The 14,044-nt window shown below is 44.9% G+C and overlaps 1 protein-coding gene across 4 annotated transcripts in view; it reads right to left on the bottom strand.

Moving 5' to 3' along the window:
* Nucleotides 1-1,083: 1,083 nt before the first annotated feature.
* The window catches only part of Ago1 (argonaute RISC component 1), a 37,689-nt gene continuing 24,728 nt past the window's right edge, over nucleotides 1,084-14,044 (bottom strand). For all 4 annotated transcript variants that reach the window (XM_052716462.1, XM_052716463.1, XM_052716465.1 and 1 more), the window contains 7 exons: nucleotides 10,821-10,980; nucleotides 10,550-10,640; nucleotides 9,229-9,423; nucleotides 7,261-7,395; nucleotides 6,572-6,673; nucleotides 6,086-6,285; nucleotides 1,084-5,876 (listed from right to left, as the gene is read on the bottom strand). In XM_052716462.1, coding sequence (XP_052572422.1) covers nucleotides 5,768-5,876; nucleotides 6,086-6,285; nucleotides 6,572-6,673; nucleotides 7,261-7,395; nucleotides 9,229-9,423; nucleotides 10,550-10,640; nucleotides 10,821-10,980 — 992 coding nt within the window. In that variant the 3' untranslated portion in view covers nucleotides 1,084-5,767. The remainder of the gene's footprint in view (nucleotides 5,877-6,085; nucleotides 6,286-6,571; nucleotides 6,674-7,260; nucleotides 7,396-9,228; nucleotides 9,424-10,549; nucleotides 10,641-10,820; nucleotides 10,981-14,044) is intronic.

Raw genomic sequence — 14,044 nt, 5'->3', positions numbered from 1 at the left:
GGGGTGGTGGGATGATAACAGGAGCCAGGGTGGCTGGGACTGCTTCTGTCCTTCTCCCCTTTATTAAACCAGCCTGAAAATGTATCTGCTGGTAACTTGGCTGTCACCTCATTCCTGCCTCCTCCCCCTCCACAAGGCCATTGCTATTTTTCTAGGCTGCCTCCCTTGCGCCTGTGGCTCCACCGTCTACCCAGTGTGACTCCAGTATTTCTAACAGTAGTTTCCTATTTTGCCTAAGCAATCTTAGAGTGTGTTTATGGAAACTTTATTCCTACCTGAAATCTCAAAATCTGAGGCTGGCAAGGTGCTGTGGGCTTCAGATTCCAGTACACAGGAGGTGGAGCTCGGGAGGTTGTGAGGTTGAGGGTCACCAGGGATACAGAACAAGACCCTCAAAGGAAACTCTTTGCATACCAGGCTAATCATCTTTCATCAGGAGAAGTACCTATTCCTTCTATAGTCTCACCGATCCCATCTTGATGAGAATGTGTCAGTATACTCATGTTCAAGTAGAAACATAAGCTCTAGATTCTCCTTCTAGATTCTCCCATCAGTCATGATGTCCTACTAATTTTACGTCCTGCTTCTCAAATCTGCCCTTACCTTTCCCTCTGCACTGCTACAGCTTTGGGCCAGCCACTTGTAATCGTTTGTACCGGAAGACTTTGTGACCAGTGATCTCCCCAAGAAACTTTTAAAAATTTTTTTTCGAGACAGGGTTTCTCTATGTAGTTTTGGTGCCTGTTCTGGATCTCGCTCTGTAGCCCAGGCTGGCCTCGAACTCAGAGATCCGCCTGGCTCTGCCTCCCGTGCTGGGATTAAAGGCATGCGCCACCACCGCCTGGCCCAAGAAACTTTAAAGACATCTGTTTTTATCAGTTTTGAATTGTGCCTATCTTCTTCAACAATACTTCTGGCACAGAGTTTTGCATGTTTGTGAAATGAAGAATACAGAGACCCTGTGAAGTACGATTACACGACAATCTATTATTCCATCCTAAAGCCTATTGGAGATGTAATTTTAATCCCAACAGTTTATTTTGCTGGTAGGGGGAAAAAAAAACAGAGACTGAACTTTAGAAATAAAAGCCACTGTTGTCTTTATAAAACACAGAATTGTGCTGCTGCTGCTGCTGTTGCTTGAGAAGGAACTGTACATTACAGCTGCTGGGGTAATTTCACAATGGACGGGACAAGGGACAGCTCAAAGCAGGACACGAACACAAGTCTCAATGGGAAACATCGCAAACAAGTACAGCCGTGGGGCTCGAGGGACTTCCCCATCCATGCTGGACTCGAGAGGAATAAAAAGTTTAGAAAATAAAGTGAAACCCAGAGTAGTCACACATGCCCACCACATGGCTGCTAAGTACAACATCATACACCAATCAGGCTGGACTGTGTGCACAGGAAGTCATTTCATTCTTCCTTATTGCTATGACACCAGAGGACTCAGTGCATTGAGACACATTGTCTTTACTTACACAATTCTTGGAGACTTTCTGATTTCCCTTTTTAAGGAAGGAAATCTGCCTTCCTTACATTATTCTGTTTTGTTTTGAGCCCATTCTTTCCATTCCCTTTCCTGGGCTATCGTACAGCAGCCAGAGGTTCTAAGTCAGTAGGAGCAGAGTAAGGGGAGAGCACCAACCCAGCCTCTCTCCTGGCTCAGGGAGAAGGCAAGTCCTAGTAAGTGGGGAGAAAGAGAAAACCAGAGAATCCCTCTTTCCCAGTCTGCTTAGAAGGCCAAGTAGCAAAGACTGCCTTGCATATCCCTGCCATGACCCCTGCCCAAGGAAGGCATCTTAACTACCATCCTGGGTTATCCAAAGCCTAGGAAATTAGAAAACAAAACAAAACCTTTCCTGACATAAATTCCCAAAACTGCCTTTTGGCTAGGTGAGAGGTGACTCTTCTACCCTGAAAGGGAAGAAACTTCATCCTCCTTTGTGATGCCTGATGCCAGGTCTACAACACTGAGCAGCCTTGTAGACATTCCATGGGCCAGCAAAGAAAACCGTGTCCCTGGCATCATTCCCACAATTCTGGTTAAAAAAGAAAACTGTCCAAAAACATTGCTGCTCAGCCAAAGAGGAGGCCATAGAGAAACTATGCTACAGTTGAGAACTAGATTTTTTAGAGTAGTTCCATACTTTTAGGTTAGTTATGTTCAACTGTAGTCATATTCCAAGCATACGTTCCCAATCACAGTAGCTCCAGGCCTATCCCAGGTGGCCGGCACTAGCACCTCAACCGATGTTCACACTGGACTGAATACAAAGCAGCGCTCTCCTTTACCACCTCTTATCCAGACTCTCTCCATTCTCTTTTCACTCTCTTCTAAATCCATCCTCTAGCCGGCTACTCTTTAATACCCAAGTAGTTCAACTCTAGGACATTCTCAGCAGAGAGAGGCCCCAGGTAGTGAGAAAAAGCAGCAGCACTAGAAACGAGAGCAATCGGTTCCACAGAATGGAGAGGTGTTGAAACTGCCAGAAACCCTACTGATTTTGTCGGTTAGACAGGCCTGCTGGTCTGACCTACTGTAAGCTTGAGGACAGTGCAACCCAGGGTTAACACCCTGGGCATGAGAAACACGTTTTTGGTCTTCTGTAGTCAATGAGCAAAGCCTGACCTTGCCAACTAACAGTGGGATCATTGCGGCCATGCAGAGAATTCATTATCACACAGGCAGACAGGCAGGCAGGCCAGCCAGCAAGCAAGCTGAGTGAAGAGGGAAAAGGAAGCCAGGGAAAGCCAGAAGAGGAAAAGGGAAGCCAACAGAGGGGTGAGGGAAAGGAGAGAGATCGAAGTGAAGGTGGACTGACTCCTCCCAGTGCCTCCGTGGAGCTTGGCACCACGCACCACTCAAACCAAACCCAAACGAGCTGAGCCGTGCGGCAACACTACTTTTAATGCGTGCACACCGCCTCTGAATGAGGAGAACCCACATGGTCCGGAGCAGTTGAATCTGAAGGATTTGTTTTGTTTTGTTTTTTAATCACAGCAAGAAGTTGTATTACCCACGTTACTTTTCTCGATTTTCCTTTTTATTTTTTTCTGAGACATGGTTTTGCTATGTAGTGCACCCTGGCCTGGAATTCACTGAGCAGCCCAGGCTGACCCTGAACTTGCGAATCTTCTGCTTCAGCCTTATTGCTGAGATTATAGGATTACAGACATGGGCCATCATGCCCAGTATTCTCTTGCTTTTATTTCTTGAATGGCACATAAATACCAAAGGACTAAAACTGCTTTCCAATCCCTAGCTTGAAACCCAACTGGAGAGAGTGAGGCAAAGAAAAAAGGAGAGAACAAAAACTTGCTGCTGGAGTTGTGACAGTCACCTGCTCCCTATGGGCATCTGCAAATGCTGGTGAATGATTGGACCCTCCAGGAATAGTGCCCTTATCCAAGCCCCCAAATGTACCCCAGTTGACAGCACACGTCTGTGGAGAGCTCCCTCCCCTAAGGGTGACGGAACAAGAAGTAGACTGTATGTGAAGGCGATGGACAGGGTAGATGGAGTGTTGGCGTCACTCTCTTTAGGCACTTGTGTAAGAAATGTAGGCTCTCCAGTGAGCTGCCTCTTCCCAGAGCCCTCTGTTCTGTTCTTCGGCTGGGATTGTGCCCATGGGGCACTCCATACTGTGCCAGCAGAAAACAAAGTACAGGAGGAACTACTAAACAGTCCTGGGCTTTTTCCACAAGGAATGTTTGTGCTACCTTTTGGGTAGTTACTAAGCCATGGAGCCAGCCACAACTGAACCTGGACTGTTTGCATAGCAAATCTGGGTCTGTACAAGGACTACTGGAGAGAGGTTTTGACTCCACAGGCCAGGATTCAGACCTTCCTTTCTCCAGCTGGCCTCTAAGCCTGGGCTAGATCTAAAATATCATGGCTTCATCCCCAGAGTACGGCAAACCTAAGCTCAGGCTCCTTAGAAGGGGACTGTGTACACCAAAGTTCAAATTCCCCATCCCAAGCAGTCGTGCAGGAAGGAAAGAAGGACAGTCAAAGAAAGAGGGCGCCTTGCTTCAAGTCAGCAAGGACAAAGCTAGAACCCACTTCTTTTCCAGTCCTGCAAGACAGCTGAACCCCAGGATCTCGAGAGATGGGGAGAAAAAGAAAAGCCTATGCCACCCACTCACATGCCCTAGTGGGAAATAAGAAAAATTCATTTGTGTAAACAGAAGCAATAGGGAGCAGCAAAATTCTCCAGCCTGTCCAGAGGACATGCTAGAACCTCTGTTAGTCAAAGGATCAAAGGACAGTCCAGTCCAGAGACAGGGAAGATTCACTTACAGGAAAGAGTAAAGGGTGGGGCAGTGGAGGTACTGTCTGCAGAGAGAGAGAGGGCAGAGGCTGAGCCTCGCCCTAGGGAGCCAACCACCCCCTACTTAGCCAGGCCAGAATACAAGTCAGGGCCACAGTTCCTTCTGATGGCTCCATGCTTCTGGGATGCAAACTCATCCAGTATGAGAGGGATTTCCAGATTTTGGCAATAGACTCAAGTTATGGTATAAAAATAACATTTAGTTTTCTGTTTTCTTATTTTAGTCCTAAAGATCTTTTGTTATGAGACACCCCAGTTAAGAAATATTGAAACAAAAGAGACTTGATCATCAGGGGGAAAGAAGCCAAGCATGAGGAACGCTACCACAGTAACTCTAGACCTGGCAGGGTGGGGGGTGGGGCCAAGGAAAAGGGGGAGCTAAAGGGGAAGGCCAAGGGCCAGTCATCTCAGCAGCTCGGAGACTTGTCATGTCTGAAAGTGCAAATGTCAATGGATTTTAACCATCTTGAGGGTGTGACCTTTTTTTAAAAGCTCAATGAATATGGAAGTCAATTCCTTCAAATGAAAGATAGCTGGCATTCTAGCTGGAGGCTTGCTGGCGTTGGGATATTTCTTCCCTCCCTCCCGACCTCCTCTCCCCCCCACCCCGTCCCACAAAGAAAGGTACAAAAGGTTGCAATTCTGCAGCATTACCGTTACAGGGAAGGCACTGTTACCCACCAGCCGGCGGAAGGAAGACAGGGTCGTGTCACTTCAGAGCTAAGTGCCATAGTGCCTTAAGTGTTACTAGGGGCTGGATGTCTGTCAGGGAAGAGGCATATGGGGTAGAAAATATGGAGAGGAATAATTGGGGGGTGGGGGGGTGGCAGCTGGGGAGGAGCAACCCAAACCATTAGCATTAAAAATCTCCCTACAAACTGGATTCTGAACCCATGAAAACATCTAGTATCCTAAAATATTGATCTGAGTCTGTTTTCATTTTTCTTCTTAAACAAATCTAGACCTTTTCTGATTAAGGCTCCTAAAAATTCCTTCCCTCCTCCCACCCGCTTTCTCAAGCCCCTCACTTTCTCATCTAGAATTATCAAACCCAAACATACCAGCATTTGACCACAGGACTGCAGAGCCGACCCTAGCAAGCTGTCAAGCATGAGTCTTTAGCACTGTGAGTCACACGAGACAACTGTGTGTATGGTGGGCACTAATGCTGCCCCTTTTGGTCCAGTGGGGTCAGATGTAACACGATGGGAAGGCGGGGGAGGACATGAGGTTGCTATCAGATTTCTGGCTGGTAGTCTGTCTTGCTGGTCCTCTTCCCACCCTTAGATCCCCTCTGTAGATAGAAACAAGGTCTTCTATATGCCTCCCGACCCCACCTCCCTCTTCCTTGCTTCCTCTGGATTTGGGTGGTACAGCTCCCAGGGCTTGGAAAGCTTTCTTCTATCCAGTGAGGTAACAGCGTTCTGCCTTCAAGCGAAGTACATGGTGCGTAGAGTATCCTGGTGAACCTGCACAGCTTTGGCCAGGGCCTGGGGGTCTCGCCCATTGCTCTGCCCCGATATGTGGCTCCCTTCTCCACTGAAAAAAGAAAAATATGGAAAGTCCTTCCAGGTAAACTGAACTGCTGCTAATTCCCCCACCCATCCCTACAGTGCCAATTCACATACCAAATTAAGAGAAAACACCAACCCAGGTTTAGGTAGGATAACATTCACTTCCTTCTTCCAACAGAAGTGGAAAGGGTCGGCGCGAGAGGCTGAAGCAAAAGGAAAGCAGCCAGCCTTTACCTGTCATGCTCCTTGTCTACCAGGTGGTATCGTGCCCGGAAAGCCACCAAGCGGGCGTAGTAGGCAGGTGCTGGGATGGAGACAGAGCGTGTGCATCGTACGTAAGTGTGGCACAGCTGGTATGTCAAGATCTGGAGTTCATCTGCTGTGAACCGGTTGTCATCCCACAGGACATAATAATGGGACGGTCGGCTGGTACCCTAGGAAAAAAAAGTGGGAAGTAGTCCGTGATTGGGCAAAGGGGATGGCCGCTGACAAAAGTGCAATACTAATTAAGAATGTGGCAGGCTGGATGACCATACCCTACTCCCCCATGAAGACACAGACACAAAACTATTATAAAGCGACCTGCAAGTGTCCTAGGGGCTTACTAACAATAGTTCCGCTTTTAATGTACAAGGCTGTAAGACATATTCTAGATGCAGTAGGGATAACCAACTAAGCCTTGACCCAATAAAAACCCCAGGACCCATGCGGTCCAGCTACCTGGATGCCTGCATGGCTGCACAGATAGAAGTCAAACTCGAACGGGTGGGTGATGTTGGTGTCCACAGTGGTCCCAGCAGGGATGTTTCCACTCTTCCCAATCTGTAGAGACAAACACAACCAAGATCCCAAGACCTGCCTGGCCCTGACTAGGGCCTTAGCTGGATTTTACTCTTTCTCTCCGAGAATTCCAAGAACAAAGAAGTTTCTATTCTCACAGGGAACTAGGTCTTGAGACAATAGGCTTCTAAAGTCAAGTGTCTGAATCCTGGTTTTGCTATTTACTAGCAAGTCATTTAACCTTTCTGAGGTTAAATGGAGATACTACTAGTACCTACCTCACAGAGCTGCTGTGAGGAAGACTCCTTGAACAGGGTCTGGCACATAGGAGAAGTTCAATAAATGGTAGTTCCCTTTCCCTTCTCTGGGAGCTGGTCTATATATATATATATATATAGGGTCTAGGCCAGGGAGCTAGGAGGAGGAGAGGAAGTACAAGGGAAGGAGGGGAGGAGGAGGCACTAAGGGAAAAAAAGTGGTAGAGGATGGGCCAAAAAGCCATGGGGACAACAGCCAGGGAGGACACACAGGAAAAACCACTAAATTCCCAGACGTTCTCTCAAGACTTCTCTCTCAAAGTAAAGGAGACAGGAGGAGGGTATTGGTGGCCTCCACACTTCTTCACTCACTCGCTCATTCTTGTCAGCACAGAAAAGGCGGGTGTGATGGCGTTTCTGCACCACAATGTAAGTGATCCCAGGCTGGTAATCTTTTTCCAGTTTGATGCAGGCATCTCGAATGGCAAGCAGCTCATAGTGAAGGATCTAGGCACAAGGTAAAGAGGGGGAAAAGGACACATGGTCCTTGGTGAGTTCAAAGGCACCACTGAACTAAAAACATTACAACTTGTATATGGCTTTTTGCACATAAGCTTCATAAGCGGATGCTCAACAATTAGAAACGAGAGGTCCTTATACTCATATTCATTTGATATGTTCCTAGAAAACCTAGGAGCCTTGGCCTCAAAAGACAGTACCTATCTGGTCTCCATGAAAAGAGATCTTACAGAACTACATTAAGACGTGGAACTAGAAAGGTATGGTGATGCACACCTTTAATCCTAATGCTCAGGAGACAGAGGCAGGCAATTCTCTGAGTTTGTGGCCAGCCTGGTCTACATGGTGAATTCCAGGCCAAGCTACATAGTGAGTCCCTGTCTTGAAAGAAAGAAGGAGCCGGGCGGTGGTGGCGCACGCCTTTAATCCCAGCACTCGGGAGGCAGAGGCAGGCAGATCTTTGTGAGTTCAAGGCCAGCCTAGTCTACAGTGTGAGAGCCAGGAAAGGCGCAAAGCTACACAGAAAAACCCTGTCTCAAAAAACAAAAAAAAAAAAAAAAAAAAAAGAAAGAAAGAAGGAAAAGAAGAAAAAAGAAAAAAAAAAAAGACACAGAACCAAAAATTACAGAGAAGACACCAAAAATTACAATATCCAAACTTAAGATGCCAGGAATGGTGGCACATGCCTTTGATCCCAGCACTTGAGAGGTGGAGGCAGGCAGACTCCATGAGTTTGAGGCCGGCCTGGTCTACAGACTGAGTTTCAGGACAGCCAAGGCTGTTATATGCAGAAACCCTGTCTTAAAAAACCAAATAAATAAATAATCCAAATTTAAGATCAAGATTTCTAAGAGTAGACAGGGTTGAACTACCAGAGAGGAGTAGATGTATACAGTTCCTGAAGTGGATACAGAAGAGGATGAATATAAATTAAAAAAATAAATAAACCATATCAGGATTATAAGAAAATATATACGCTGCAATAGGCAATAGATACAGAAAGTCAAAACAGGTAGAGACTAGACTATAACTTAAAGCAAATTGTGTGCCTTGTATGCACGCAGCCTTGGGTTCCATCTCAAGGAACATAACAGAAAAAAACGTTTATAAACTGGGCATAATGGTGCACACCTAGAACCCCAGCATGGACGAGGTGGAAGAAGGGGAATCATAAGCGTGTGGCCAACATGGGCTACAGACAAAAAGAATTATTTGTATGGTAGAAAATGATGAACTTTGAAATGAGCTAAAACCAGACTTCAACAAGTTTGTAACACCCTTAAGTCTCATTTTTACCACATCTATTGATTTTACTAATAAGAATTATCTCATATGGCCACTATGATAACTGATAAGTAAAAAAATGAAGGCATAGAAGTCTCAGGAGCTTAATAGCTGCTGATTGCTTAGTGAAAACAGTTGAATTTTAACATAAGGCTATATGAAACTAGGTTCCAGGTGATATTCAGGTATGTTAACGCTGGTCTGGCTGCAAATGGTGGCAGACACCTTAAATCCCAGCATTCAGGAGGAAGAGACAGGGAATCTCTGTAGTTGAGGCCAGCCTGACCTACATAGTGAGTTCCAGGCCTGGCAGAGCTACTGGTGAGACCCTGTCTCGAAAGAAAAAGAACCACTAGTCTAAATGGTCTTCAACACTAACTACCAAAAGGCACTGAGAAATAGGGTTGAAACAAAAGTCTATAGATACTTACTACTCTACTCCTCAGTTGTGATTCACGGCCTCTCCCAGCACCATTAGCTTTGAAAAGCAGTCCTCTGGCCTCAACAAGAAAATGAACCAGCCACTAGGAACCATACCTGGGGGAGCTGGCCCTCAGGGACCCCATCTCGGTAGAAGATGATTCGGGTGGGCTTGAAGCGAGTGGACTTGTAGAACTGGATGAGCAGCTCACGCACCATATAGGACAAGTCTTCAATGATCTCCTGCCGGGGGCGCTGCACGCGCACGGTAGCACAGTAGCGGCTGGGGTGTGCGTCCATGCTGCCGACCACCTGACAACAAAGAGAAAGCAACAGCTTCTAAACACCCCTTCTCCTGCTGTGACGTAACGGGGGTGGGAAAGGACTGCTAGGAAAGAATGCTGCATAACTGGACGAGCTCATTTGATGTGTTCCTAGACCAGGAGTCTCGGCATCAGAGTACCTATCTGGTCTCCACGCAAAGAGATTGAGTAGGGGTTAAGATCCAACAAACACTGGTTTCAGTCTGTTCTGCTACAAAAGCAGATTCCCTTAATATGTGGTAAGAATGATTGCTTTCAGTGCCCTTGCAATACACAGAAAATACCTACGCCCATCAGAATGACATGAGCCCTAAGAATGACCTTGAACTCCTGATCCACATTCATGCAGCTGCATTTTATGTTGTTTTTTTTTTCTTCATTGTTCCTGTCAAATTAAGTGCCCTAGGGATGAGACTCTCTACTTCAGAGGTGAAATGCTTTCCTAGTAGACCAAGGTTCTGGGTCTGGTACTCACTATAAAAGGGAAAGGAAAAAAAAACTAAGTGCTCCAGATACCATAAGGAGTAGAGACAGTTAATCTGCTTGATAGATCAATGGTCAAAGTGAAGCAGAAGTAAAAGAAAGGCCAATCCTGAAAGTAATTCTTTTAAAAGAGATTCCAGAGAAGAGATACATAGTCACTTCCTTACCCTCCTGTAGCTTAAATTAATCCATTTCTATTAATCTATACCTTGCCACGTGGCTTGTGGCTTACCGGTACTTTACATCTTCCTTGTCCTTATGGCGGCTGGCAGTGTCTCCTTCATCCAGCTTCCTGTTCTCTCATTCTCCTCTCTGTTAGTCCCGCCTATACTTCCTGCCTGGCCACTGACCAATCAGTGATTTATTCATTGACCAATCAGCAACACATTTGACATACAGACCATCCCACAGCACCCTCCCCAAAACTGGAGTGAAAAAGAAAGACAAAAATGTAGAGAAAGAGTGACTGAGAGACCAAGTTTCTGGCCACAGGCTATATTATCCCTACCCTAACTCCCAGATCCTCCTTCCTCCAGAAGGTGCCACTCAGAGTTAGGTTAACGGGTCACAGGGACGGTGCCCTGAGAGAACAAGACTTGGGTATGGAACTCAGAGTTAAAAGAATCACTCACCGCTGTGATAGACGGTTTCTTCCCGTCCCCAGCTGGGGGGTGTGTAACATCTGCTCCCAGGAAAATCACTGGCTGTTGAAAAACAGCAGAGCTGAGCAAGGAAAGAAAACAAAATGGTGAGGGACTGAGTCTGCCCTGGCTGGTACTACCCAGACCCCATTCTGGTCTCCTCCCTCTTCTGTTCCGGTCACTCTGTCTGGAGAGGGCTCCTGTCTTTTCACCAACCCACAGCAGGCTACCTTGACAAAAGCAAGTGAATAAGAGTTCATACCGCTGGTGTGGGACGAGGATGTTGTTAATGCCACCGAGTTTGACATTGATCTTGAGGCAGAGGTTAGACAGAGTCTGAGGTGAGGTCTTAACCACATTCTTCACCTGCACACACTGTGTTGCCATTCCCAAGAGTGTATCTCCAACACGTTTCACTTCAGCTATGAGCAGAGAGAAAACGGATCAGTGCATTCGGCAAATTTACTGAAAGTCTACTAGATGTCACACCTATATGAAGTTCTACGGAACACAATGACTAGAAATATAGGGTTCCTGGTCCTTATTCTTCTAGTGCTTAATATCTAATACTAATCTTTAAAACCACAAAAGATGTAACAGTGGTAAACAGAGCTATAAAAACGTGTAAGAGGGGTAATAAGGAGCATATGATAATTGAACTGAAATCTGGAAAGGAGGGGTTTCAAAGAGGGCAGTCCCAGCAGAGGGGAAACATAAATGATGGTTGACAACCATGACCCCAGCAACTGGGAACTGAAGCAGGAAGAGCATGACTTTAATGGTAGCCTGAGTTACACAGTAAGAGTCTCAAAAGAAAACAACAACGACAAAAAGAGCAAGCAACAGTCTATCTGAAAATAGTAAGGTATTTTTGAGTAATTCAGAGCCAAAAGAAAAGAAAGTGACCCCGGTGCTGAGCTACAGAAAAGTAAGGGTAGCTTACTCAGATAGGTAGTTGAGGGGATGGGGTCATAGGAAGTGGTACAGTGTGTGTTTAACACCAGTGAGTGGCTGGGTCAATCCCTAGCACAGAAAAAGGCAGCCGAGTTGTCGATAAGGAAACATGAGTTCAAGAGATATCTAAGAACTCGGTTATAGACTCGATGCATAAGGGAAATGAGCTTTTATGGATTATTTTATTAATAAGCTTTCAGTCTAGTACAGAACAATGGGTTTCATTATGATATTTTCACACATATACCTTGTTAATGGATTACTTTTAAGTCTTTAGTTTTCCTAACAGAAATAGATCATAAATTCTTTGAGTGTGAAGCATAGTATGGATATAACTAGGCAAACAGAATTGGTGGTTGGAAGCTTTTTTTTTTTTTCCCCAGTTGCAAATTTGTGCAATACTGAAGTACAAGTAGTAATTGAAGGCATGCTCTTAGTGGGTCACTAACAAAGATGGAATTCAAAGAGAAGATAGTTTTAGAAGCTCCTGGGGCTAGGAAGCCAAAAAGTCAGCAGTAAAAAAAAAAAGTTGAAGAAAACCTTGCATTTGCAGAACAAGCCAAAGAAGATGAGTCTGCAAAGGAGGAGAGTTCACCACAGGCAGGGGAAAGACCAAGACAGTGTAGTAGTATGAGAACCAAAGGAAAAGAAGAAACAAGTAATTAACAAAGTCAAATGCAGCTGAGAGATCAGGTAAAATGAGAAACATTAATGTTCTTTGTATTTAGTGATACTGAAACAACAAAAAAAGTGTGTAGAAACAAGAACTGTTTTAGTGATATGTAATACGAACATAGAGGAAGAGTTTGATATGTTTTCAATGGGAACAATTTAAAAGGCTAAAGAAATCCTTTTTACTTCTCTCAAAGAGTGAGAAGTTAGTTACAAATCTTTAGAAATCAACATCCAAAAAAGCCAGACAAAACATCTTTTTTTTTTTTTTTTTTTTTTTTTTTTTTTTTTTTTTTTTAATTTTATTTATTTATTATGTATACAGCATGTATGACTGCAGGCCAGAAGAGGGCACCAGATGTCATTACAGATGGTTGTGAGCCACCATGTGGTTGCTGGGAATTGAACTCAGGACCTCTGGAAGAGCAGTCAGTGCTCTTAACCTCTGAGCCATCTCTCCAGCCCCAAAACATCTTTTTGAAGACAGCAGAGAAACGCTAACCACAACTCAAGAGACTGGAACTTCAGAGAGGGTGGAAATCTCACAGCCATGAACTATCGACATTCCGAAGATAATGTCCCCTGTATCCACTTGCTGACTCTAGGAGTGAACAGAAGGCTGAGATTCCAGCCTCGGCAACAGCAGTGGGCGACTGCCAGGGACAGAAAAGCGGTAGAATGTTTGCTCTCTTTACATTTAGATTATTTCCAAATGTGCAACATGAAAAACAAATTAAAGAAAACAAAATAGTATCTTCAAGCTAGACATGGTGATATATACACAACAGTAAGTTTGGTTCCAGCATCCACATCGGGCAACTCACAACTGCCTGTAACTCACATGCTCATAAACACAGGCACACATACACATACTTTAAAAATGCAAAAAAAAAAAGGCCGGGCGGTGGTGGCGCATGCCTTTAATCCCAGCACTCGGGAGGCAGAGCCAGGCGGATCTCTGTGAGTTCAAGGCCAGCCTGGGCTACCAAGTGAGTTCCAGGACAGGCGCAAAGCTACACAGAGAAACCCTGTCTCGAAAAACCAAAAAAAAAAAAGCAAAAAAAAAAAATCTTAAAAGAAGAATTTCAAATGGCTGAAAGACATTTAAGGAAATGCTCAACATCTTTAGTCATCAGAGAAATGCAAATCAAAACGACTATGAGATACCACCTTACACCTGTCAGAATGGCTATGATCAAAAACACTAATGACAGTCTATGTTGGACAGGATGTAGAGCAAGGGGAACACTCCTCCACTGTTGGTGGGAATGCAAACTTGTACAACCACTGTCAAAATCAGTATGGCGGTTTCTCAGAAAATTGGTTATCAATCTACCTTAAGACCCAGCCAAATCACTCTTGGGCATAAACCCAAGGAATGCTCAATCATACCACAAAGATACATGCTCAACTATGTTCACAGCAGCATTATTTATAATAGCCAGGAGCTGGAAACAACTTAGATGCCCATCAACTGAAGAATGGATTAAGAAAATGTGGTACATATACACAATGGAGTACTACTCAGCAGAGAAAAACAATGACAGCATGAAATTTGCAAGAGAATGGATGGAACTAGAAAATATCATCCTGAGTGAGGTAACCCAGATTCAGAAGGACAAACATGGTATGTACTCACTCATAAGTGGATACTAGATATAAAGCAAAGGACAATCAGACTGCAACCCACAGATCCAGGGAGGCTACCTAGCAGGGGGGACCCTAGGATGACTTATAATAAGTTTTAGTTTTGCCCAATCACTGGGCAAGCTTTAGTGAAACATTTCACTATTAGGGTAAGAATTTGTACTGTATCAAGCTGATGAAAGAAAATGCTGGCCATACTTTCAGGAGGAGAGG

Source organism: Peromyscus californicus, unplaced genomic scaffold, assembly GCF_007827085.1.
Source record: "Peromyscus californicus insignis strain IS unplaced genomic scaffold, ASM782708v3 Scaffold_5__1_contigs__length_169319896, whole genome shotgun sequence".
NCBI lineage: Eukaryota > Metazoa > Chordata > Mammalia > Rodentia > Cricetidae > Peromyscus > Peromyscus californicus.
This window is presented reverse-complemented; position numbering and strand designations above follow the sequence as displayed.